Source organism: Apodemus sylvaticus, chromosome 12 (assembly GCF_947179515.1).
Source record: "Apodemus sylvaticus chromosome 12, mApoSyl1.1, whole genome shotgun sequence".
NCBI lineage: Eukaryota > Metazoa > Chordata > Mammalia > Rodentia > Muridae > Apodemus > Apodemus sylvaticus.
In genome coordinates this window covers 99,427,390-99,450,554 of record NC_067483.1, presented here as the reverse complement: position 1 = coordinate 99,450,554, position 23,165 = coordinate 99,427,390, and the positions used below count along the sequence as shown (strand labels likewise).

Genomic DNA, 23,165 nt, shown 5'->3' with positions numbered 1-23,165 from the left:
CTCTCCCCCCCTGCAGGTTTTTCTTTAGCCCTCAAATAGTCCCCCCTTGCTTCCCAACCCCACATATTCAAAGGTGCTAAATCTTCCTTGCCTCTAGCTTCTGCCTCAGCCTCAGCCTCGGCCTTCCCTCCCCAAGGAGGGCTGGGCGGGGCCAGACCTAAGCTCTGACTCCTGGGCACCTTGACTATTCGAGTTATAAACTCACCACACACCTATTTTTGTGATCTGTTCAGCAAGGCAGTATCTCTACTGACTGCCATGTGAAGGTCTGTGTTTATGTGTCTTCCCAGTTGACTGATCAGGGTCAGGTCATGTCCCCAGCACCGTGGCCCCATCTGTTCCACAGCGCTCCTCCACCCAGTGAGTATTGCTGTATTGTCAGTGAAAGGCCAGGTCTCAGAGTCAGGGATCTAAAGGTTGATCTTGGTGTTCTTTTAGTTTATTAGCCCCATGCAATGACTCTGTAGAGTGAGCTTCCTGGTTTTAATTAATTAAAAAAAAATTATTGTGTATGTTTGTGTCTGTGTAAGTGAATGCTGTGTGTGTGTGTGTGTGTGTGCCCTCAAAGGCCAAAAGAGGGTGTTGGATTCCCCTGGAACAGGAGTTACAGGCATCTGGGAGCCACTGGGTGTTAGGAAATGAACCCCATGTCCTCTACAAGAGCAGTAAGTGCTCTGAAGGAATGAGCCCTCTCTGCAGCCCGGAAGAGGACGTCCTTCCTACCCTTCGTAAGGGCTGAACTGCTGCCTTCCTGGGACTTGATGCAGATGGAGTCTCTGTAGCTGGGGCATAAGAGAGCAGTTCAATACTGCCCTTACTGAGAAGAGAAAAATAGGTACACGGGTTGGGCTTGGGATTTTGTTTTGACTTGTTTCTTTTCTTTTTTCCCCCAAGTTGACATAAAGCTAGAATCACTTGGGAAGAGGGGACATCAACTGAAAAAATGCCCGCACAAGATTGGCCCATGGGACAGTTTCTTGATCGATGATTGATATGGGGGGGCCTAGGTCGCTGTGAGAGGGAGGGACCCACCACTGGGCTACTGGCCTGGGGTGTGTAATAAGGCAGCAAGCCATAGGGAGCAAGCTGTATAGATAGCAGTGTCCCTCCATGGCCTCCGCTTCAGTCTCTGCCCTGAGTTCCTGCCCTCGACTTCTTTAGTGGTAGAGTGTGGCCTGAGAGTTGTAAGTGAAATAAAACCATTTCTTCCCCAAGTTGTTTTTGGTTGTGGGTTTTATCATAGTAATAAAAAAGTAACCAAGGCAGAATGCTTCAAAACTGATTCCACATAGAAGCAAAACCAGGAGATCCCAATCCCCAGCGTTTTCCAGGGCTGGTGGTACAGGCTGCTCCCGGGCTGCTTCCGTCTCCAGCCCGGAGGAGAATCTGGCCATGGACATGCGCACAGGGACACGGGCGCTATGCAATGGACCCAATCAGGTGAGCCTGCCTTCTCTGAGAGCCCTGTTATGCGCAGTGAATCATGGGAGAAAGAGGCGTGACCCAGACAGCTGGGGCGTGGAGGCTTCACTACCCACCCGGCTGATGGAGCAGTGGCGAGCATCTGATCCCTGCGGACCAAGTCCTCGGCGAGGCGCTTTTCTGTGACAGCTCGTTGAAGAATTCTAAAAACCCCAATGATTCTTTCTGTTTTCTTCAAGTCAGAGAGACTGTGCCCCCAGTTTGGGTCTCTATGGTGAGAGTGACTTGGTCAGCTGGCCCAGAAAATCCCGAAGAGATGAACAGCCCGCCTTGAGAAAGGCCAAGCCTGTTCACCCTCCAACTCAGGTGGCGCCCAGAGAAGAAAGGTGAGAAAGGGAAGGAGGCCTTAGTAAGCATCACTCCTACACGATTCCAATCCTCCTGCCTCAGCCTCCTGCCTGCTGGGATTGCAGACATGTGTTACACATGGACACCTGATTTACATCATTTTGCGAGCTTTGTGTTTGTTAAGCAAACACTACCAACTAAGCCCCAGCCCCACAAGCTCTTCCTCTTAATCGCAGACTTGCAAATACACCTGGCTTTCTAAGCGGGTGTGGGCTCCATGAACCTCTGTTGGAGGCAGAAGGGTTCAAGTCACATGCTATCCCTGCCCAAGAGGACTATGACCATGTTCCCAAAGACTGACTCGTGAGAATGCAGAGAGGCTCTAGGAACGTGCTTAAAGATGCAAGACAGGGGTGACGGTGACACCGGGGCCCAAGAAGTGGCCTGGGGTTTCAGTGGCAGATCCACGGCAGCTGTCCAGTGACAGAGGGTTGGGCAGGCAGCCTAACTCAGGAGGCTCATAGACGTGGCTGAGAGTCCTACTACCTCCAGCATGAAATGACCCAGGCAGGGTTTCACTGGTTGATTCTAAGCCTGTTTCCTTAACTACAGACTAGAGGAAACCCCAGCCACCATGGGGAAGATGAGAGACTAGGCCTCCTACACCCGCCGGAGACACGGCCTCAGCTCAAAGTCCACTGGCGTCTTCCCACCTGGGAGGCTGTCCTCACATGCTCCCTCATAAACCACAGCCCAGTGGGAAAGCAGGGCTGTGTGTAGAAAGGTCACCGGCTGCCCCACGTGGCCATAGAAGGTGCCTGTGTGGGCTCTTCGGTCTAAATGTCAGAGGATGTACCAAGCTTGTACTGGGCATCCTCGATGGCCAAGATGTCGGGGACTTGCCCCAGGTCGAGGCATAGTTCGTTCAGCCCAGCTCACCCCTGAACAGCCTCAAGTGATCCTGCTACCGGTGCCTACACTTCTTGTAGCATCTGCTGAGGAGAGGAGCTGCCCTCATAGGCCACGAGGTGGGGCCGGGGGTGGGGTGGGTGGAGAAGTCTCCTGGGTCCGTTCCACCCAGGCCTGGCATCCAGCCCCAAGCTGGCTGCCAGCCAGCTTCTTGTAGCTAATTTGCCTATCACTGATTGTTTGGGAGGCTTCTGGGAAGTTGGGCTCCAGCTGAGGGAATCTTTGACATCAGGACTCGTGACGCTGAAGACTTTGGACTCACAGTTTCCTCAGGCCCTGGAGTGGTGACACTGTCACTTTAGTGTGCTGGTTTGCAGCAAGTCATCCCCACCTGTGTCCACATCAGCCCTGGGCTGAGCCTGGAGAGCGACCTGCCCAAAGCAGCCACCAGTTGTAAGCCGTGCGGCCCAGGTTTGGGAGATGGAACCCAAGTCTGTATGTGTACTAGGAGAGTACTCTACCGCTGAACTGTACTCTCCTGCCTAGTTACACAAACACAGACACACAACACACACAGACATACACACATACATATGTACACATATACCTGTGCACACACGAACACACACTTATGCACACACAGACACATGCACACATGGAGGCACATGCAGGCACACACACACACTTGTACACACACACACATAGACATGCACACATCCAGACACATGAGTGTGCACACACACAGAGAAACAGGATGTTCCAGTATTAGTGAATGCACCATGATGTAGTCTACAGCTAGTTGAATGTGGATTTTTATGAGTACTTTATACTCCCTACATATTTACTCCTCTGCATTGTCTCTGTAAGGGGAGTCTTTTTTGCAACACACTTTCTGATTGGCTAGCATGGTGCAAGCGTGCTAGGAAAGTGTGCCTGGCTGCTTCCCATTTGTGAGCTAACAAAGGTGTGGTGGTGTCATATGTGTGTCTCTGCCATGGAAGCCACCCGTGCTCCACAAAGACAGTGTGGGGTCAGCTTCAGGTCTCCTGGCTTCCTGCTTGCTGCCTGGAGTCTTCTATGGTCAAGGGCAGCAAGGACCCCAGGCTGGTCGCACCGTTGGCTGTGACTTTCCCAGCCAATCTGAGAGCCCAGCAGGTGACACGTCAGTAGGCATGGCAAGTCTTTGTGCTGAGTTGAAAGCAACCACTTCTCCTGACCCAGATCTGAAGAGTCTGATAAAGTCTGTAGGCCACCAGGAAAACGCCATCCACTGACCCTTTCAAGGGGAGAGTCCCAAGCATACCAAGGTCTGTAAAGCCCTCTTTAACACTGGGTCAGGCGGGAATGCCTGCAGCAGGACTGACGGATGGAGCTGGAGTTCCTGGGTCTCAGCCATCTTGGCTCTCTGGATCTTTATTTTCTGTATGGGAACAGGATCCGTCTAGGCCTGTTGCAGCCTTGTTAGGGAGCTACTGAGACTGTGCGTGTGAAGAGGCTCTGCTGACTGCAGCTACGCAACGAGAAGGGAAAGGAAGACTCACACCAGGAAAGGGACACGATGAGGCCCAGCTCTGAAAGGCAGCAAAGACATCTGGGTTTCTTCGAGAGCATTATCAGCTCCCGTGCCGCCAGCTGCACCCAGTGAACTTGGCCTTCGCCCCCAGGAGCAGCAGATAAAGGCCTTCGCTGCACTCCATTTCCGAGGTTATGGGGCTGTTAACGCCGACTCAGCCAAAACCATGATTAAGTGGTTGGAGGTTGGAAAAGAAGTGTTGGGCTTGTGGTTCACAGAGACCAGCTTCTGTGGGATCATAAACATTAATAATTAATCCCGCGCTGTGTGATGGAGAACAGCCAGGAGCCTCAGAGTGACTGGCTTTCGGGTGCCCGGCTCCCTGGCTCTGTGTGACTTGTAGCCTCCCTCACCCCTAAGTCCCTACTGCAGAGGGACTAACCACTGTGGCAGCAGGACACCTGAAGCCACACCCTTCACAAGAGACTTGAGAGCATTGTCCCTTTTCTAGCACTTGATACCTCTTGTCCTCTCTATAGCATGTCTCAAGGGCACACATGTCAACATGTATGTGTGTGTGTGTGTATCGTTCACACATTTGTGTTTGAAGGAGGGGCTGAAAGAAGAGAGCAAAAGAATATAGGTCCCTGAAAACAGCTTCCCTAGTGCCCAGGGCAGCTGCCCTCCCCAGCATGCGCCCCGACACGCACACACTGGTGTGTTCCACTACAGGTCTCCCCAGGGTGGGGAACAGAACAGTGCGCTGAGAAATCGCCACAGGTGCTTTGAAGGCTCTCAGTCTGCTTCAGTCTGCATCTGAACGGCTCCCTTAAGGCTCCTGTGCTGAAGGCTTCCTCCCTGCGCCAGGTATTATTGAAGGGCAGTGGGTGGGACCTTCAAGAGGTGAAGATTATTAGACTGTCAGATGCCTTTAATCCCAGCACTGGGGAGGCAGAGGTAAGCGGATCTCTGTGAGTTCCAGGCCAGCCTGGTCTACAGAGTTCCATCACAGCCAGGGCTTACACAAAGAAACCCTGTCTCAAAAAAACAAAAAAACAAAAACAAAAACAAAAACAAAAACAAAACAAAACAAAAAAAACAAAAAGGAAAACGTGGATGTTAGGTCACTGGGGACTTGAACTTAGAGAGAGAGAGACAAAGAGACAGAGAGAAAGAGACAGAGAGACAGAGAAAGAGAGAGACAGAGAAAGAGAGAGACAGAGAGAGGAAGAGAGAGACAGAGAGAAAGAGAGAGACAGAGAGAAAGAGAGAAACAGAAAGAGACGGACAGAGAAAGAGACAGAGACAGAGAGAGTTGTTAAAGATGGATCTCAGGGGCTCCAGCATGCTACTCAAGCTCCCCACCACTGAGCCACCTCTCCAGCTTCCCTTTACCCATCTCATAGCCCTCGCCCTCTGCCCACTGGCATGTTTCTGCCCCTCCTGGATACTGCTGTTTCCCCTTTCCAGGATGCTTCCAAGGGAACCCCCAGTGTTCTCCACATTGGTAGATCCAGCCTCCTGATCTTGCATCTTTGTTGATGCATCAAGAGGCAGTGTAGGGCTGAGCTCTGTGCAGTGGCTGTGGACAGCCTCTATAGACTGGGTTGCCCCCTGCTGAAACGTATACGGTCTACCCAGGGAGCAATGGCCTGCTTCCGTTTCCACCTTCTCTACCTGGTTTGTGAGAGAAACAGTCAATGCTGGTTAATTAACTGGCTTAACATAAACATTCAGTAAACTCCAAGGTTCAACTTTAATGAGCCCTTTTCCCTCCCAGACCCCCTAGTCGCTATCATCAGGAACCATGGCCCCTGGCTGGCTCACGGCTCTGTGCTCTGAGTCAGGCTGGTCCATGGACTGGGATAGACCAGGCTGTCCCTGGACACCCTGAGGACATCTGTTGCTGCCATGGAGAGTGAGTGTAACCTTGCTTTAGACAGCCTACTGGCCACTTCCTCTGATCCTGGAAACATGGTTGGGGCCCATTCGGCCCCTGACCATATATGGCCCTCTCCTGCCCAGGCAGATTTGCCCCAGAAACTCCTACCAGGCAAATACAGAGAGCAGGGGGGGGGGGGGCTCCTCTAGTTCTGTATCACGTGATGTTAAGGGCTTTGGGGTGTCAAACCACAGTCTCCCATCTCTCCCATACACTAGGGTGCTAAATGGGATCGGGACATGAGCAGCCTTCCAAAGCCTTTCTTCTCCATTAATTCAGCTGTGCTCATGAGGACTTCAGTCTGGGGCAGAGACAGCAGCAGTCAATAGGGGTCCACTTTGTCCCCCGCCCAACCCACCTGCCTTTCACAGCTCCCTGAGCCTGGTGGACTCTCAGCCACTCCTTCACAGTTGGGAAATTACCCGTGAGCAGTTAGGACAGATTATCCGGCCCACCCTAGACCTGTTGAATTGAGTCTGTATTTTAACAAGATGTCCTGAGGATACTGCCAGGTCTGTTGCAGCAGGAGATGCAGCAAAGGCGTCTTCCACACCCTGAGCTCATCTCTCCTGCCTTACCTCAGAGAGCGGTCTGCTCCCTCGGGGCTTGGCTCCGGGTGTAATGACTGCAATTATCACGTTGGATTCATTCCTGGTTTCACTCACACTTTACCCCCTTAGTTTAAATATTTGCATTTTATTATAGCCCATGCATTATAGCCCAAGCCCTTTTGGATCCTTCCCAGGGCCTCGTGGAATACGTTTGCTCAGGACTCCTCTAGGCCCTTGAACACAGTTCAGCTTTTCCAGGAGTAATGTTCTGTTTATGAGGTAAGGAGCTGGATCTCCGAGGGACAGACAGTGAACCAGCCTGGGTGGCTGCTGGGTGTCCCCACCCCTGGGGAATCTCCATTTGCTGAGTCAGCCCAGCAGCCACTTGGACATTGTTTTCACACAGAAGGCAATTGGCCGCTGAGAAGGAGCAGAGGGATGCACGGGTCAGAGGTCTTCTGGCCTGAGGTTCCCACAGATGCCTGTGACTCTGTTCAGTGGGTGGTGGGGGTGCCCTGGCATGAAGGAAAGAGGAGTACTGGGTGGGGAAAGGGCAAACAATGGCCTCGCCTGCGTGCCCTCAGCCACCATGCACCTCCCCGGGTTGAGGCTGATTTCAACATCTTTCTGAGAAATCCACCCATCAGTGTGGGTCCTCACTTCTAAGTCACTGAGCATCCCTGGTACATCATGCATTCTCTTCATCCCTTTAAAAGCCCATTCCAGTTGGGAGCCTTGCCTCTGGTCCCACAAGATCTGTTTGTATGTGGGGCATACTTCAGGGGAAGGATCCTGGGCAGCCTGGGTGTCTTAGACATCTAGCCTGGGCTTAGAAGGGAGAGGGACTCCACAATATCCGGCCCACCCTATCCGGCAGACAATATCGAGGAAAGCAGGAGGGAGAAAAATCATTCTAAATACATCTTCCCAAGGTCTTGCTTTAAAACCAGCAGCTAAATCTACCCTACCTGAACCTGCCCAGTCACCTCTGTTGGCACCAGGTCTAAAGGCCACCTGGCTGTCACACCACTCTGGCCCATCTTGCTAAACTGCCCAGTTGTCTTGGGTTGGGGGTTTGTTGTGGTTACCTATTTTTAAAGGTTTTTTTTGTCTTGTTTTTCTGAGGTAGGGTCTAATGAAGACCAGGGTGACTTCAAACTGGGTATGGAGCTGCAGATAACCTTAAATCCTAATTATTTTGCCTCAGCCTCTACAGTGCTGGGGCCACAAGCATGGGCTACGCTCAGGGTAGGCGTTCACCGTAACCGACACTGTGACAACCTGCCACCAGGCTGATTATGATCAGAACGGCAGGGATTGTGGAGAGTTGGAATGTTGCAAGTCCAGAGCAAAATGATCTGGGGCCATTTTAACCCGGTAAACGGCCACATGTTGTCCACATCTGTGTGGGACCTATTGGTATGAACAGCTCCAGCCCCAACGCTGAGATCCTCAGAAGGCATCTGAGGGCTCTAGCAGGGGGTCCCTGCCATGGCCTGCCCACCTGACTTTCTTTGTTCTGTTACCATAAAAACTCCATGAAATTGTTAGCACGCTGGAATGTGGCGTTCCAGGGAACCTGAATCTGTACCTGGGCCATGGTCACTCGTTTCTGGCTCCAGAATAAACATCTCTTGACCCTTTGACACCCACTGTGGGAAACAGGCTGTTGCTGTGCTGGGAGGCAGGAGAGCGGGCAGCGCCTTCTTCCTGCGAGTCTGATCCTTCACCAAGCCAACGTGATTGGGAGTCTGTCACCAGCTGTGCCGCTCACCTGCCACCTGTGTGCCTCAGTTTTTCTGGCACCTCGTCGCAGGGGTTCTAAGACAGAAAGTAACTGAGCCAGTGCTCAGTGGCGCCATCGCCTCCCAGCTGCTGGGCTCGCGGCGCCTTGGCGCCACCGTGCGGCCACCTTCTGCCATTGCTGAGGCGCTGGTGAACCTGCTGGAACCCTAGTGCTGTAGACAGGTGAGGGAGAAGGGAGAAACGCCTTTTGGAGCAGCCCCCTTTCCTTCAAAGAGCTTCCTCTCTGGTCCAGCATACGATCCCGATGTACCGGAACTGGCTTGCGTCAGCTCCTCAATGGCAGGACGCAAAAGTCAGCTGTGTCTCCAAGCCTTCAAGAACGCTCTTCTCCCTGCCCTGCAAGCCCCCTTCCTCCTGTCCTGCCCCACAGGGGCCCCCTACCACCTGCTCTTCCTATAGAACCTGAACCCCAAAGTTCCCTTTTCCAAAAGGAGTGCGCACACAACCCTTTTCCAGCCTTATTCCGCTCCCAAGCATTGCGGTTCTCTCTCCTGGTTGCCTGGCCCCACATCTAGGGCCGGAGACTTCAGGCTCTCTCCCCGGTAATGGGTTCATGCGGCGGTTCAACATGGAAGGCCGTCAATGACTGCCCATTGACCGAGTAAATGAAAGTTAGGAAGAGTCTGAGATAGCCACATCTAGCCCGCTCCAGACTTTAAAATGAAGTAGGAAAGGTTCTTTCTTAAGGGAAGGGCTGGTTTTATGTGTGTCTGGGACTGCTGGCTGCTCTTGTGGAAGGTATTGCACCTACTGTTAACAGTTTCTAACTCAATAGGACTCTCAGCAGGGGCCTTGGTACAGGGGTTAGGCATCTCAGAACAGGGCTAGTCAGTCCATGTGGTGGCAGACCTAAGAAAGCAGCTAGACTTGAATCCTGGCATTACACTACACACACACACACACACACACACACACACACACACACACACACACACACAGTCTCTTCTGCCTAGCTTGAGGCACTGTCCAGGGATGAACCAGGGTGAGCTGTGCAGTCTGCCCACACAGGATCACGCTCAACGCATTTCCCCTTAAAACTGACATTGCACAGAAAGAAGACAATGATAAAACTCAAGCTAACAGTTCCCAATGTTTCTAGGAATATTCAATAGCAAGGTACATGAATCAGGGCAGCTATAGAGAAACACTTCCCCTCCTCTTCTTGAACCAGAGTCCTGCATGATCCTTTAATTAATCCCAGCACACGGGAGGCAGAGGCAGGCAGATCTCTGACTTCAAGGCCAGCCTGGTCTATACAGATCGAGAACCAGGATAGTCAGGGCTACATATGGAAACCCTGTCTTGAAAAAAAAAAAAAAAAAAACAAGAAATGTTTCTAAACATTGCCCAGTGTTCCCTCCCATGAAGCAGGCTCTGCAGTGCAAGTCTCCGTGATCAGAGTAAGTTCCACTGCAGCCTACAGTGGAATGAATACATAACTGTAGAAAAACGTTTTACAGCATGGAAAAATGGGACACAAATGAATCCAGAATAAGAACGAATTGCATCATGGGCTAAGGACATGGCTCAGTCAGAAAGGTGCTTGTTAGGCAAGCATGGGGAACTGAATTCAGGGCCCAGAACCACATAGAAAGTTAGCTGAGGTAAAACGTGCCTGTAACCTCAGCATTAGGGAGGTGGAGGCAGAGGGGCGAAGCCTGGGACTTGGGAGACAGCAAGCTTGACAAACCTGTTATGGCCCACCCCAGGGAGATGCCACATCAGAACTCAAGGTGAACAATTCCTGAACCATGTCACCAAGGTTGCCCTCCAGGTGCTACATGCACCTGCACACACGTGAGTATGTGCACACATGCACACGCAGAATACAAACCATGCACCTGCACACACGTGAGTATATACACACATGCACACACAGAATACAAACATCACAGTGATAAATTTCCACAAATAGATTTATATTATATTGGAAAATTTATAAATAAGATGACTTGTTAATTATAAACAATTGTATCCAATTAAGATTTTCTAAAGTTCAAGAATATTTAAAACCTTATACTTAGAATTTTTTATATACAGATTTTACTCTGTATTGCTATGTTGATATCATTATAGACCAAAGGAGAAAGAAAAGGCAGAAAACCACAGCACTGAGTTTCCAGTTTTTAATAGGACTTCCCTCCTGGTAGACTGTCAGGCCTTCCCTTCCCAAGCTGCCACTAAAAGTCAAAGTTGCGAAAGATCCCAGGCAGTGCATCTGCAGCTGCAAGAGATCCCAGGGGCTGTAAGAGTAAGCAAGCCCTCGGACGCTCCACAGCTGCAAGTGCCAGCAGCAGTTTACAGAAAGCATTAGGAATGTCAACCGTGGCAAGGACACACCTAAGCCAGCCATTATAGCTCCAGAAAGTAAAGGACACAGCATTTTAAAATGCAAGGAGTCTGAGTTTAGCCACAAAACAGATGGTATTAAAATGCTTCTGACCTTCCCTCTCAGCCAACAGTACTTATTAGGGTAAATGAACCCCTTTCTGCTGAGGTCTTCAGGAAACTAGACAAACAGCAACCTGTCCCTCACACAGGAAAGCATATATGGCCCTCAATAATGAATGCTGCACTGTTCTTTTCTGAAGTCGTCTCAAGGGACTGTGGATGGATAGCAAAGGAGACCTGCTTTTTCCCCAGTAGCTTTAAATAGACCAACTTTCTGAAGACAGTTCTCCAACATTAAATGTTTGGGGGAACTTCATGTGTGATTTAAAATATATAGACTCTGAGGCATTTCTGACCATTCAGCTCATGCTTGAGGACACAGACAGCACTTAACTAATGCCATCAACTGACCTAGAGATCAGATATAGAGAGATGGGGACAGGCCCTGCACACAGCAGGAGGGGAGAGGGAGCTCAGGGCTCCCAGCAGCCTCCTGTCCCCAGTGCCTGCCTGTGTTGTGCAGGACGGTGGCATGCTGAGGGACAATTCTAATGACCTTTGCCCCGTGTCAGTCGGCCTTGTCTGCACTCCCTGGGCACTGTGCTGGCGCAAACTTCCCCAAGGTAAAATCATGTTCTTAGGTAAAAGCTTCAGCCCGTTCCCTTCCCTCCAAGTCTCATCTGTAATTTAAGTAGCACGTCGAGCATCCTGGAAGGAGAAAGCAGGTGTTAGGCTGTCAGGCCAGAGGCTGGGTCTCTCCCAGTACACCTCTGGCACACAACCCTGTGGGCCCTGCCATACACATCCTGTTAGCCGTGAGGTCGTGTGCCCACTGAAGCCTCACTCGGAAACTGCAGTAAAGGCAGCATGCTCAGTGTGTGAACTTCACAGTGAGTCCTCAAGGTCAAATATTCTTTCCCTAACATTTTTTCCTAAGATCTATATTATGTATAGTGCCCCATCTCATATTCCAAGTAGTAATCGCACAGGATCAAAAGCGTAACCAACCAGCAAACAGTATGCTTTCTACGCAGGGATATTAGGAAGAGGACGTGTCCCTCCTGTGGACTAGTCAGTCCCAGTGCCATGCTCACAAGAGCAGACACACAACTACAGCAGCTGAGGACCAATCGCTAGTGGGTTGTCAGCGTCAACCCTGAGCCAGCTCTGTGCCTTGCCGGCCTAGCGCATGCCCAGGATCTGCCTGCTCTTCAGCTGGTAGTTCTTCTCGATATCCGACAGGGCCTGAGCCCGCAGCTGGGCGGCGTGGAGCCTCTTCTTCAGGTCCTTGCACTTGGACTTGGCGAGCTGGCTCTCGGAGCTCTCACCCCGTGTGCTGTTCTCTTTGCTCTCCCCATGGAAATGAACCTTCTTCTTCATTACTGCCGACGGGAGATCAAGGTCTTCACAAAGAAAAGGAAAAGGACCTGAGTTACCTGAGGTCAGTTATAGGACACAGATCTAAGAGCTGACCTATCAGCCGCACTTGAGACGTTCTCTGGGACAAGGGGTGGAGGACTGCCCTGCAGCTGGAGCTCCAGGCAGGAGGGCTACATGTGTATGCCAGGGACCAAACTCACACTCGCTGCTGCTATCCAAGGGGCCAGTCTCACACTATCAGCCACAGATTAGAAAAAGACTGACCAGCATCCAGATTAATTTCCCAGGGTGTGTGTGTGTGTGTAGGAGTAGTTGATTTTATAGTACATGATTTTATATTTACCCAGTAATTATAATTCATGAAGGTTTTTGTTTGTTTGGTTGGTTGGTTGGTTTTTTGAGACAGGGTTTCTCTCTGTAGCCCTGGCTGTCCTGGAACTCACTCTGTAGACCAGGCTGGCCTTAAACTCAGAAATCCACCTGCCTCTGCCTCCCAAGTGCTGGGATTAAAGTTGTGCGTCACCACTGCCGGGCATTCATGAAGTTTTAACTCCAATACTGCTGCTTGTCCTCGATGAAGACAAGGACAGGTGAAGAGTAGCTCTCAGCAACTTCACCAGCACCACCCTGGCCACCATGCTCCCTACCACCATGGGCATGGCCTGAATGCCAGGTAAATGCTTTCTCTCGTAAGAAGTGCCCAGGTCATGGTGTCCTCACAGCATCAGAGCAGGGAGTAAGACAAGCAGTACATGCTCCTGACTCACAAGCCAGCTCTCTAGCAAAGTGCTGGCCCTTTTCTTTTTGGTTTGTTTGTTTTATGGATTTGCTTTTTTTTTTTGAGACAGGGTTTCTCTGGGTAGCCCTGGCTGTCCTGGAACTCACTCTGTAGACCAGGCCAGATTTGAACTCATTATGTCCAATAGGCTGGTCTCAAACTTACAGCAAATCTCCCACCTCAATTTTTCAAGTGCTGGGATCACACTTATACCACCATGCCTGTTAAGCCCCACTTTCTACGATGACTAAGGTGTGGCAGTTTTAAAATACTAGGAGTTATGCTTGAAAAATATAGAGAAATGCTGTTTTGGTAAAGTAACTGTCTTAGGGTTTCACTGCTGGAGAGACACCATGATAAAGGTGACTCTTATGAAGGATGTTTGATTTGGGGCTGGCTCACAGGTGCAGACACTTAGTCCATCACCATCATGGGGGGAAGCATGGCCGCCTGCAGGCAGGCACAGTGCTGGAGGAGGGGCCGAGAGTTCTCTATCCTGACCACAGATAGCAAGGAGGGATGTTCTTCCAGACTGGGCATAGGAGACTTCAAAATCCGCCCCCACAGTGACATACTTCCTCCAACAAGGCCACACCTCCTGATAGCGCTACTCTTTATAGGCCAAACATTCCAACATGTGAGTCTATGGGGGCCATAACTATTCAAACCACAATAGCCAAAGAACAAAAGACCTGAGAAAACCTTGAAATGTATGGTTTTGAAAGTGTTTCCATTTCAAAAATTAAATATTTAATTATTGCCCATGCCTTTTGGAACACTGAGTAAAGCTGAAATGAAATTACCACTCTATCAGGTCTCTCGCCCAGGGACTCAGTCACTGCACCAGCAGAGCAGTGACCACCTAATTCCACTCAGGAGCAGACTTAACGACGTCACCCTAAGATCTGGGACTATAAGACCAAAGGCCTCCAACCCCCTCTGCGGCCACACTGGGGTGTACAGCCCCCTGTGAGACAGTGTATGTGCAGCTCACGGCATACCTGAGCCACCAGCCAGACACAGGAGCTTGTGCTCCTTCAGCAGGCTGTAGTTCTTCACCAGACTCTCGGCTCTGGCCAGTTTGTCCTCTGCAAGTCTCTCTCGAATACAAAGTTCACGTTCCTTCTCTTGAAAAAAGGGATGGAAAAAGAAAAGTGATGAATAAGGAGCTCTGGCCATAAATCCATCGACTGCAGCCTGGCAATCCTCTCTCTTCTCACCCCCACTTGTAGGCTGGGAAGGTTCCCATGCTGCAGCGTTCTCAACCTTCCTAATGCTGAAATTCTTTAATACACTTCCTCAGGTTGTGGTGACCCAACCATACCATTATTTTTGTTGCTACTTTATAACTATAACTTTGCTACTGTTACAAATCATAATATAAATATCTGATATGCAGGATCTATTTTCATTGTAACAAACTGAACATAATTAAAGCACAGCGATTAATCACAAAAATATATGTAATTACATATTGTGAAGTATTTACTCCTAATTATAAATAAATGTAATTTTGTCTTGAAGCATGATGTGGCACTGGTAACAATCTTAATATAACAGTAAACTACGTTGCTACATTTTGCCACAGTACCAGTAAAAAAAAAACTTTAATGAAAGGTTGAGATTGGTGTTTTCTCTCCAGATCAGAAATTCTCGGGGCAGTCTTTGCAAGAGCACAAGTCTCTGCTTCGCCATGCCACCGCTGCTGATTCAGTCGTGTCTGCTCACCTGACACCACCAACCCAGACTGCTGGTGTATTCATTGAGTGTGAACCGAGCTGCTGCTGCTGGTTTCTGTGAACTCAACTGCTGATTTCTTGACAACACAAATGAGATTTGCTCAAAAAAACAATTGCTAAACAGGTCCACTGCCCCTGTATCCTGATAACCTTTCCTTTCCACTACCTCTGGTGGTGGTTGGTGGGCTAGAGGAGAGAGTTTAAAGCATTTGAGAACCATTATTAAAAACGGGTTTAAAAGTAAAGACTACGCAGGGTATAGGTGCGAACACTTGATCCAGGGCTTTGTAGCTGAGGCACTGTGGAGAAATCAGCTCACCCGGCATCGCTGTTAGCAAGTTCAGTGACTTGTTCACTTCTCTTGTGCTGACTCTGACTGGGAATGAAGGGGTTTCTGGCAAGTGCAAACGGGGCGTCATGTAGACTTGGAAAATACAATGAAATGTCTCGTCTGCAAGCATGTGCAAGTGTTGTCACACAGAAACGATCTTTGTGATCCTTTTGTCTGGTTCAATTCATGTTCCTCAGAGAAAGCAGGCAAGGCAGGCAGCGCGTCGATTCTATTTTCATCCCCCCCCCCCCTTTTTCCCCCAAAGCTCAAGTTTCATTTGGAACAATCAGATCCCTTCAGACAAACTGAGGCGTGTTGTATTTGGTCCTTGCAGTGAAAAATGTAACTCGTTCATGATGACATGACAAAGATGACAACCAAGTAAGTTACTGTCTGCAACTCACTTTTATTACTGAAATGTGCTTAGAACTGCAGCCTTGCTTCTGACTAAGAACATTCTGAGGCTGAGATGTGTCCCTTGGTGGCAGCGGGGCCCGGGATCTCCCCATGGCCTCAGGTGGCATCGCAGGCTACGCACAGCAGGCTCTCCCCCTCACTACCTTCAAGTTTCCAGTTCCTCTCTTCATGTGCACAAACCATTCTGCTTCTCCTCTCCATCTCTCCAGCACACACTTGCCCCCATAGTGGCACCAACAGGCCTTTCTCTGGACCTCTTCTCGGTGCCCACTGCTACATGGTAGAGGAACACCTCTGGGTGGCTTTCAAGTCTGGCTTTCTTGAGCTCATCAGCTTTGTTTCTAAATATTCTTGCCAGTGAGGTGCAGAGGCTTGCTGTCAAAATGGCGCTTTAGTTTGCTCAGCTTCGTAGATTTGGCTGACAATTGTTCACGGCAAAAACACACCGTGGCCCCAACTCCTGCTGTAATTATCGAGGTAAAACCACACTGTAGGAAATTCTCACTCTTTTTTCTTCACATTCCTCTCTACATGACCATTGTCATGGGATGGTTTTCTAATGGATTATTTCTAATGATGTTATATATATATTTGTTCAGGGTATATGTGATAGAGCAGACATAATGTAATGCCTAGGTGTATCTGCATGTGTGTACCACCTGGAGATGGACAAAGAAGTGGCGTCTCATGGAAATATGTGTTTTCTGATGGTCTTAGGTGAGGGTCATTTCAGTCTCCCAAAGGGGTCACAACCCACAGACTGAGCAGCACTGGTTTACAAAGGTTCTGCCAGGCTTGGCAACTAACACAGGACGCTGGAGCAGGAGGAGGGAAGGTCAGCCTGGGTAACTCAGAGCCTAGCTCAAGAGAAAATGCTGGGATTTAGCTCACTGGTATTCACAAGATCCTGGGTTCAATCCCCAGGACCCACTACTAAAAGTACCAAAAGGTCCTATCTAACAGCCTGAGCATATAAGTTCTCGTGTTCAGACCCTGGCCTGGCCTCCTCACCACACTCGGCTGGCTCCCTGGCTCCCCGGCTCCCCGGCCCCAGGCACCACTCACGCTCCAGGCTGTCCTCCCGAGCTTGGAGTGCTCGCTCTCGATCCTGCAGCTGCCTTTCCTTCAACTTGAGCTCACTCAGCACAGGGCTGGAGTCCTGCAGCTTCGAAGGCTCGCCTGAGCGCCGTCCTCTCCTCTCTGGATTTCTCCTCTGCTCTTCTGCAACCAGGTCTGCTATCAAAGGGCTCTCCAGAATTTCTTCCACTGAAGGTCGATGGTAGTCCTGGAGAAACAGTGTGGCTGGCAGATCAGAGACATCTTAAGAAAAGCAGCTACATTAGCAGGATAAACAAGACAAAAGACAGTCCCTGCATCTAGAGATCTTTGGTTAAACTCCTGGAAAAACAAGTTCACTGGTCACCAGGTGCTGGGTCTGCACCGCGACGTGGGTTTAGCTGCCTGTTTCTCCTTTCTATTGATTCTAAGGAGCTGGCTCAGGCCTGCACAACTCCTCACACCCACCTGCACACTGGGTATCACTGGGCTGCTCTGGGGAAGTGGGGCCTGTTTCTTTAAATACCAAGAAGGCCATCCTTATGACCTTCAATCGTATCAGTCTGTCCCCCACCTCCAACCCGCCTCCTTCACAAACCCACAGTTCTCCGATTTGCCCTTTCCTCAGCTGACAAAGACCACCTACCTGCCATCCCACCTGCTAGAAGACCATTTCAGGATATTTTGACCTTCCCCTCATAATCTGTCACCCTCAGAGTGAGGGGAGAGGAACACAGTAGCACATCCTGGCTCCTTCCCTTACCACTGCGCTCTGAGATCTGCCTTTCCTCAGTCCTTCATGCTCTAACCATCCTTCACTATGTCAGAAGATAGAAAGGAGTCAGGAAGTGAGGCCCAAGGTTGCTGAGGAGGCACATCTCCATGCCTGTGAGCGTCCACCTGTGCTAACAGGATTTTAGACAGGGAGACTGAGGCTTCTTTAGTTCTCACTGATCTTTACACAGAATACGCCTCCAAAGTTCACAGAGGCTGAGACAGTACACATGGTACCTTGCAACCATTACCTTTAAATTCAGCATCCGAGTGATGAGGTCATTCAAGCCATCAGAGTAGCGGTAGGGGATGCGCCTGAACCTCCCTTCCCGGATTTTCCCAGCTAACTCTTTTTGGTTGAAAGCTGTAAATGGAGGCCTAGGATTTAAAAAATAAAAAGGAAAAGGAAAAGGAGGGAAGAGAGAAGGGAGAGGGGAGAACAAAGGAGAGAAGGAAGTTACAAAAACGTTAAATGAATACAAAGGACAGGAATAAATGGGTCACTGACATCTGCCCAGCACTCTTCTTCCTCATCTGGGACCCTTTCCCAGCTATGCCACCGTACTGGACAAGGCTGTGCTGCTATATTTTAGGGTTGAACAGCTCTGATTTAGGGTGTGTCCGTGTGTTCTGGACATTCTTCAGCAGCGTGGTTTCTGCCGACTAGATCTGGAAGGACAGCCCAACTGTCTCCAGTGTGACAAGAGTGTCTCTCCCCCATCTCTGTACAACTGTGGTTCTGGGCAACGGCTTAGAAGCACAGAAGGAAGTGTCAAACACAGAGCCTGTCCTGCTCTCCCAACCCCAGACCTTTCCCCAGGACCCTGCTGCATCTGCTTTGCTGGCCTGGTCTATAACCTGCCCTCCAGCTAAGCATCCATTCCACTGGCACACAGAGCCCTGCACAAAGCAGGGCCAAGCCCCACAGGCTCCACTCTAAATCTGTAGACGTCGGGTGTTGGCTGTTGCTATTGGAAGCCCCAGAGTGGGAGCCTGAACCAGGCCTGTCTTCACACACTCACATCAGCGCACACAGCTCATACAGCAGGCAGCCCAGCGACCAGATGTCCGACTTCTCGTTGTAGGATAAGCGGCTCATCTGCTCCTAAGGGGAAGGCCAGAAAGCAGGAGGTGAGAGCTTGTTTTGTTTCAACCCAAGGGCTGGGATGCAGCCTGGATGTCAGGATGCTTCCCAAGCAAGCACAAAACCAGAGCTGGATCCTAAACACAAAATGACTCTCGAGTGATGGCTCACACTTGTAATCTTGGCACCTGGGAGGGAGAAGCATGAGGACCAGAAAACGATGGTGGGCTAGAGACACATCTCAGCAGCCAAGACGGTACTGGGCCCTGCAGGGGACTCAGGCTTCTTTCGCAGCACCCACACTGCAGCTCATTACAATCTAGAACTCCTGTTCCAAGGGATCTAATGCCCTGTGGTCTGCAGACACTCAATACACACATTCAGAAAAACATTTATATACATAAAATAAAAATAAAATCTTCTTTAAAAAATCCAGCTATTCTCAGCTATAGAAGTTCTAGGAAGCTTCCGCACACAAGTTACTATCAAAAAACCAACAAAAGCAAGCAACCAAAATGAAGTCTACAATAAATAATTTACCACACTGAAAACAAGACAGAACCTCAATGTTTGGTAATATTCACTTAAGAAGAAAAAATGGGGCTGGAGAGATGGCTCAGCAGTGAAGAGGACCAACTGCTCTTCCAGAGGTCCTGAGTTCAATTCCCCCGCACCCACATGGTGGCTCACAACCATCTGTAATGGGGTCTGATGTCCTCTTCTGGTGCTCATGAAAATAGAATACTCTCACACATATAAAGTAAAACTGGGGGTGGGGGGAACATGTTAAACTTACTATATGTAGCAAAAATTTCCAAAATTTCACATCCAAAAGACTAATGTAGCTTAGACTACAGTAGCAAAGATGGTGGCTTCCACTTTATCCTCATGTTTATAATGAAAAAGGGTGATCCTGTCCTGGCAACTTCATAGGAACAATTCACTCACTATTTCACTTTCACAAATAAAATATCTGACATTTACAATTCAAAGGCAATCCTGACAGAGCTCTCCCTGCTATCCTCAAGGGAGGCAAACACCATTTTTTCGTTTAGAGATAAGGGTCTCAGCACCTGTCCCTGCCTCCAAAAGCCAGGACTACACAATCAAAACCTGCATCTAGCTCACACCTCAGTAGATAAAGGTATAAAAACCTAATTTAACTATTCATTTGCACTCATTTACACACACACACACTTAATCCACTGTTACAAAGCACAGCAGTAACCAACACTCTCCTTACTTTCCCAGCTCAGGCAAACTGAGCTCATTCAGTCACAAGGGCAAGTGGGAAAAGGAGGCACGAAAGACTGTGCAGGTGTTAACTTCTGGGTGATTTCTTTGTAATCAAGCTTTCTGTGTGGAACATGACACCATGGGAAAACCATTCAGCTCAGAAAATAGTCACAAACTCACAACGTTTTTATAGTCATTATTTCTATTAGTGTGATTATATATCTGGAAAATTCTGGAAAACTCTGTGAACTACTAAAGAATCCTCTATTTGCTACAATTTTATACACTTACACAGCAATGGTGCCCCTTGAGGTTGGTTGATATTTTACTTTTACTTTGCTTTTGTTTTTTGAGACAGGATCTCATTATGTAGACCAGACTGGGATTATAGGCATGCCCCGACCTTGACATCTAATGACAGATGAAAAACCTGTCATGTCCTTGCCCAACAATTGTTCTACAATCTAATAATCAGAAATGAGGAATAATTCATACAAGGATATGCGCGAAGGGGCCTTATGACAGTGAGACATTTGCAAACACTCTGGAAATGCAGAGGAGCAGCAACAACAGGACATACAGAAATTAATACTGACAACTGGATGCCTATGTGAGGACGCCTGAGCCTCACCAAATGTAAGGTTACTGTGGTGGTAAATCTGTCCACCTAACAGCATCTAAAATCACCCAGGACACAAGTTTCTATGTGCATCATCAAGGGAGTCTAGACTGGCTTAGCTCAGCTGGAAAGACCCACCCTAAATGTGGAGGCACCAGTCTCTGGGCCTGGGTCCTAAACTCATAAGCAGTAGTAAGTACCTGAGCATCTAAGTTCATCTAGCTTCCTGCTGATACAGTGTGACCAGCAGTACTTTAACTTTGGGTCCAGGGCTCTATGTTTAAAAAAAAAAAAAAAGAAAAGAAAAGAAAACTCCCATGGAGTCTGAGGTCACCACTTCAGGACTGACATCTTAGGAAACATTTTTGCCTTTAAACACTATTTCCATGACACCTTTGGAAACACTGTTGCCTTAAACATTAATTGTAACCCTGTGACTAGCACTTTGTGGTCATTTAAAAACAAAACAAAAGCTGGACAAACTGGCGCACACCTCTCTCTAATGCCAGCAGAGGCAGGCAGATCTCTGTGAGCTCCAGGCTAGCCAGAACTACGTAGTGAAACTCTGGGGAATAGGGGACACTGGAAGATGGCTTAGTGCTTAAGAGCACTTGCTGCTCTCACAGAAGACCTGGATATAGTTTCCAGCCTCCACCTGACAGCTCAACCCTTCCATAAGTCCAGCTCCAAAGAATCCAATGCTGCCTTCCGACCCCTTGGGCATTTGGCACATACATAATGCCTATACACATAACTAAGTCTTTAGTTTTTCCTTTTCTTTTTAAAGCTCTATTTGGATACAGAGAAATGTTTCGCAGGAAGTCTCTTTGAAAAAACCTAAGAAGGGTTATAGAGGTCAGTGGTTAAGCACCTGATGTTCTTCCAGAGGACCTGAGTTCAATTTCCAGCATCTGATCAGACAGCTCACACGTGCCTGGACTGCTGAGCATGAGTGTGGGGGGTGGGGTAAGTCCCCTCCCTCTTCTGGCCTCTACCACACAAACAGCACTCACTCACAAGACACATATATTATATATACATAAGTAATAAACATTTAAAAAATATATATTATATATAAAAGAATTTGGGCTGTAACCCCGTGGCACAGTGCCTACCTCAAATGCCCGAGGGCCTAGATTCAATCCCCAATATTAGAGGATAAAGTCAAAACTCAAAACTTAAATTGTATTTGAATTCTGGGCTACTGGATTTATTAACAACCCAAGCCTCGGTTCTTTGCATCTGAATGCTTTGCCTAAGATATTAAAAAGTTAAATTCTGGGCCACGTGTGGTAGCTCACGCCTTTAATCCCGAGCACTTGGAAGGCAGAGGCAGGAGGATCACTGTGAGTTCAAGGACAGCCTGGTCTACAAAAGTGAGTTCCAGGATAGCCAGGGCTACACAGAGAAACCCTGTCTCAGAAAAAAAAAAAATTTAAATTCTGAAATACTCACCGGAGACATGTAATAGGGTGTGCCAACAAATGTCTTTGCAAAACTCGTGTCGTGATTTAATATTCTAGCTAGTCCAAAGTCCCCAAGCTTGACGTTGTGTTTGCTGTCTAGGAAGACGTTGGCGGGCTTCAGATCCCGGTGAAGCACAGTATGGCCACCATCACTCCTTCTGTGACACTCTTTCAGGGCCAGCGTCAACTGAGTCATCACTCGAAGGACAAACTCTTCCTCCAAGTATTGTCTGGGGTAAAAGCAATCACACATTTCACAATCCTGAATAAAATCACCTTCAATACGGGACAAGTCATTTAAGTCATCAAAGTGTACAAACATAGAAACAAACTATTATTAGTAACTATGGGAATTGATTTGCTAAGGACTTTTCGACATACCATGCAGTCACCAAACAAACACACAAACATTCTACCACATTATTAAGGACTCTGGTCCCTGTTCTCAACAGGATGTACTTAACCACAAAACTAGACTCTTTCTGCTTACCTCTCCTTGGTCCCCTTTGTAATGACACTAGCCAGGTCCCCTCCCTCACAGTATTCCATTACGATGTACAGGGTTGTGTTGGTTCGGTCGATAATGCGATCATAGTAACGGACGATGTTTGGGTGTTTCAGCTCCCGAAGCAAGTTCACTTCAGACACAAGCATTTGCTTCTCCACCTCCGTCATGGAGCCATAGTCAAGTTCTTTCCACACCAGGATCTGAAACACAGCATTTCCAAGGAGTTGAGGATCTATGGTCCTCGGAGACAAAGGTTGAAAAGCAAAACACTACATGACGTTCCAGTATCCCCTACAACTCAAGGAGTGTGTCAGGGAAGGAGTCTAAACCGGCCTGAGTCCAGCGTGGGGCGCAGCGGGGAGGCAGGTCACGTGAGCTCGCCTTTCCGCTCGCCGCCGATTCGCGGCCCCACCGGTTCCCAGCCGACGCAGCCCGCCCGCGAACCCTTCCCGTCCCGAGAGTTCAGGTGGCCGCCCTGCCCCTGCCCAGCGTGGGCGACGCTTGCTCCTCGCTAAGCCCGCCGTGGAAGGGCTGCCCCGCGCCTCACCTTGCCGTCGCTCTTCCTCCGAATCTTCTGACAGCGGCCGTAGGAGCCGGTGCCGATGCTGTGCAGCACCTCGTAGTCCTCCACCCGGGACGGCATGGCGAGCCCTGGCAACCACACCACCGCGCCGCTCGGAGCCCAGGCTCGCCCGCTGCAGGCCAACCGCGCCGACCCCGAGACCCTCGCCCGTGCCCGAGCCCGCGAGCAACCGGCCGCCCGGTCAACCGTCGCGGGCCTCGGCCTCGGGTTCTATTGGTCCACAGCGAAGGTGCATCTCAGCTCTGATTGGCTGAGAAAACACAACACTGCTAAGCATCCTGGGAAGATGCGTATCGCTAGGCAACCGCGTCG

The 23,165-nt window shown here is 49.3% G+C and overlaps 1 protein-coding gene across 2 annotated transcripts in view; it reads right to left on the bottom strand.

Annotated features, from left to right (window-relative positions):
• Positions 1-10,603: 10,603 nt before the first annotated feature.
• Nek2 (NIMA related kinase 2) overlaps positions 10,604-23,165 on the bottom strand; it is a 712,524-nt gene continuing 699,962 nt past the window's right edge. The window contains exons 2-9 of one of the 2 annotated variants that reach the window (XM_052200762.1): positions 22,818-22,920; positions 22,253-22,470; positions 21,752-21,992; positions 18,380-18,462; positions 17,609-17,735; positions 16,593-16,812; positions 14,042-14,167; positions 10,604-12,285 (exon numbers count right to left, since the gene is read on the bottom strand). In XM_052200762.1, the coding sequence (XP_052056722.1) occupies positions 12,065-12,285; positions 14,042-14,167; positions 16,593-16,812; positions 17,609-17,735; positions 18,380-18,462; positions 21,752-21,992; positions 22,253-22,470; positions 22,818-22,913 (1,332 nt within the window). In that variant the 5' untranslated portion in view covers positions 22,914-22,920 and the 3' untranslated portion in view covers positions 10,604-12,064. Of the gene's footprint in view, positions 12,286-14,041; positions 14,168-16,592; positions 16,813-17,608; positions 17,736-18,379; positions 18,463-21,751; positions 21,993-22,252; positions 22,471-22,817; positions 23,076-23,165 lie in introns of those variants that run through there. The other variant, XM_052200761.1, reaches the window with a different exon arrangement.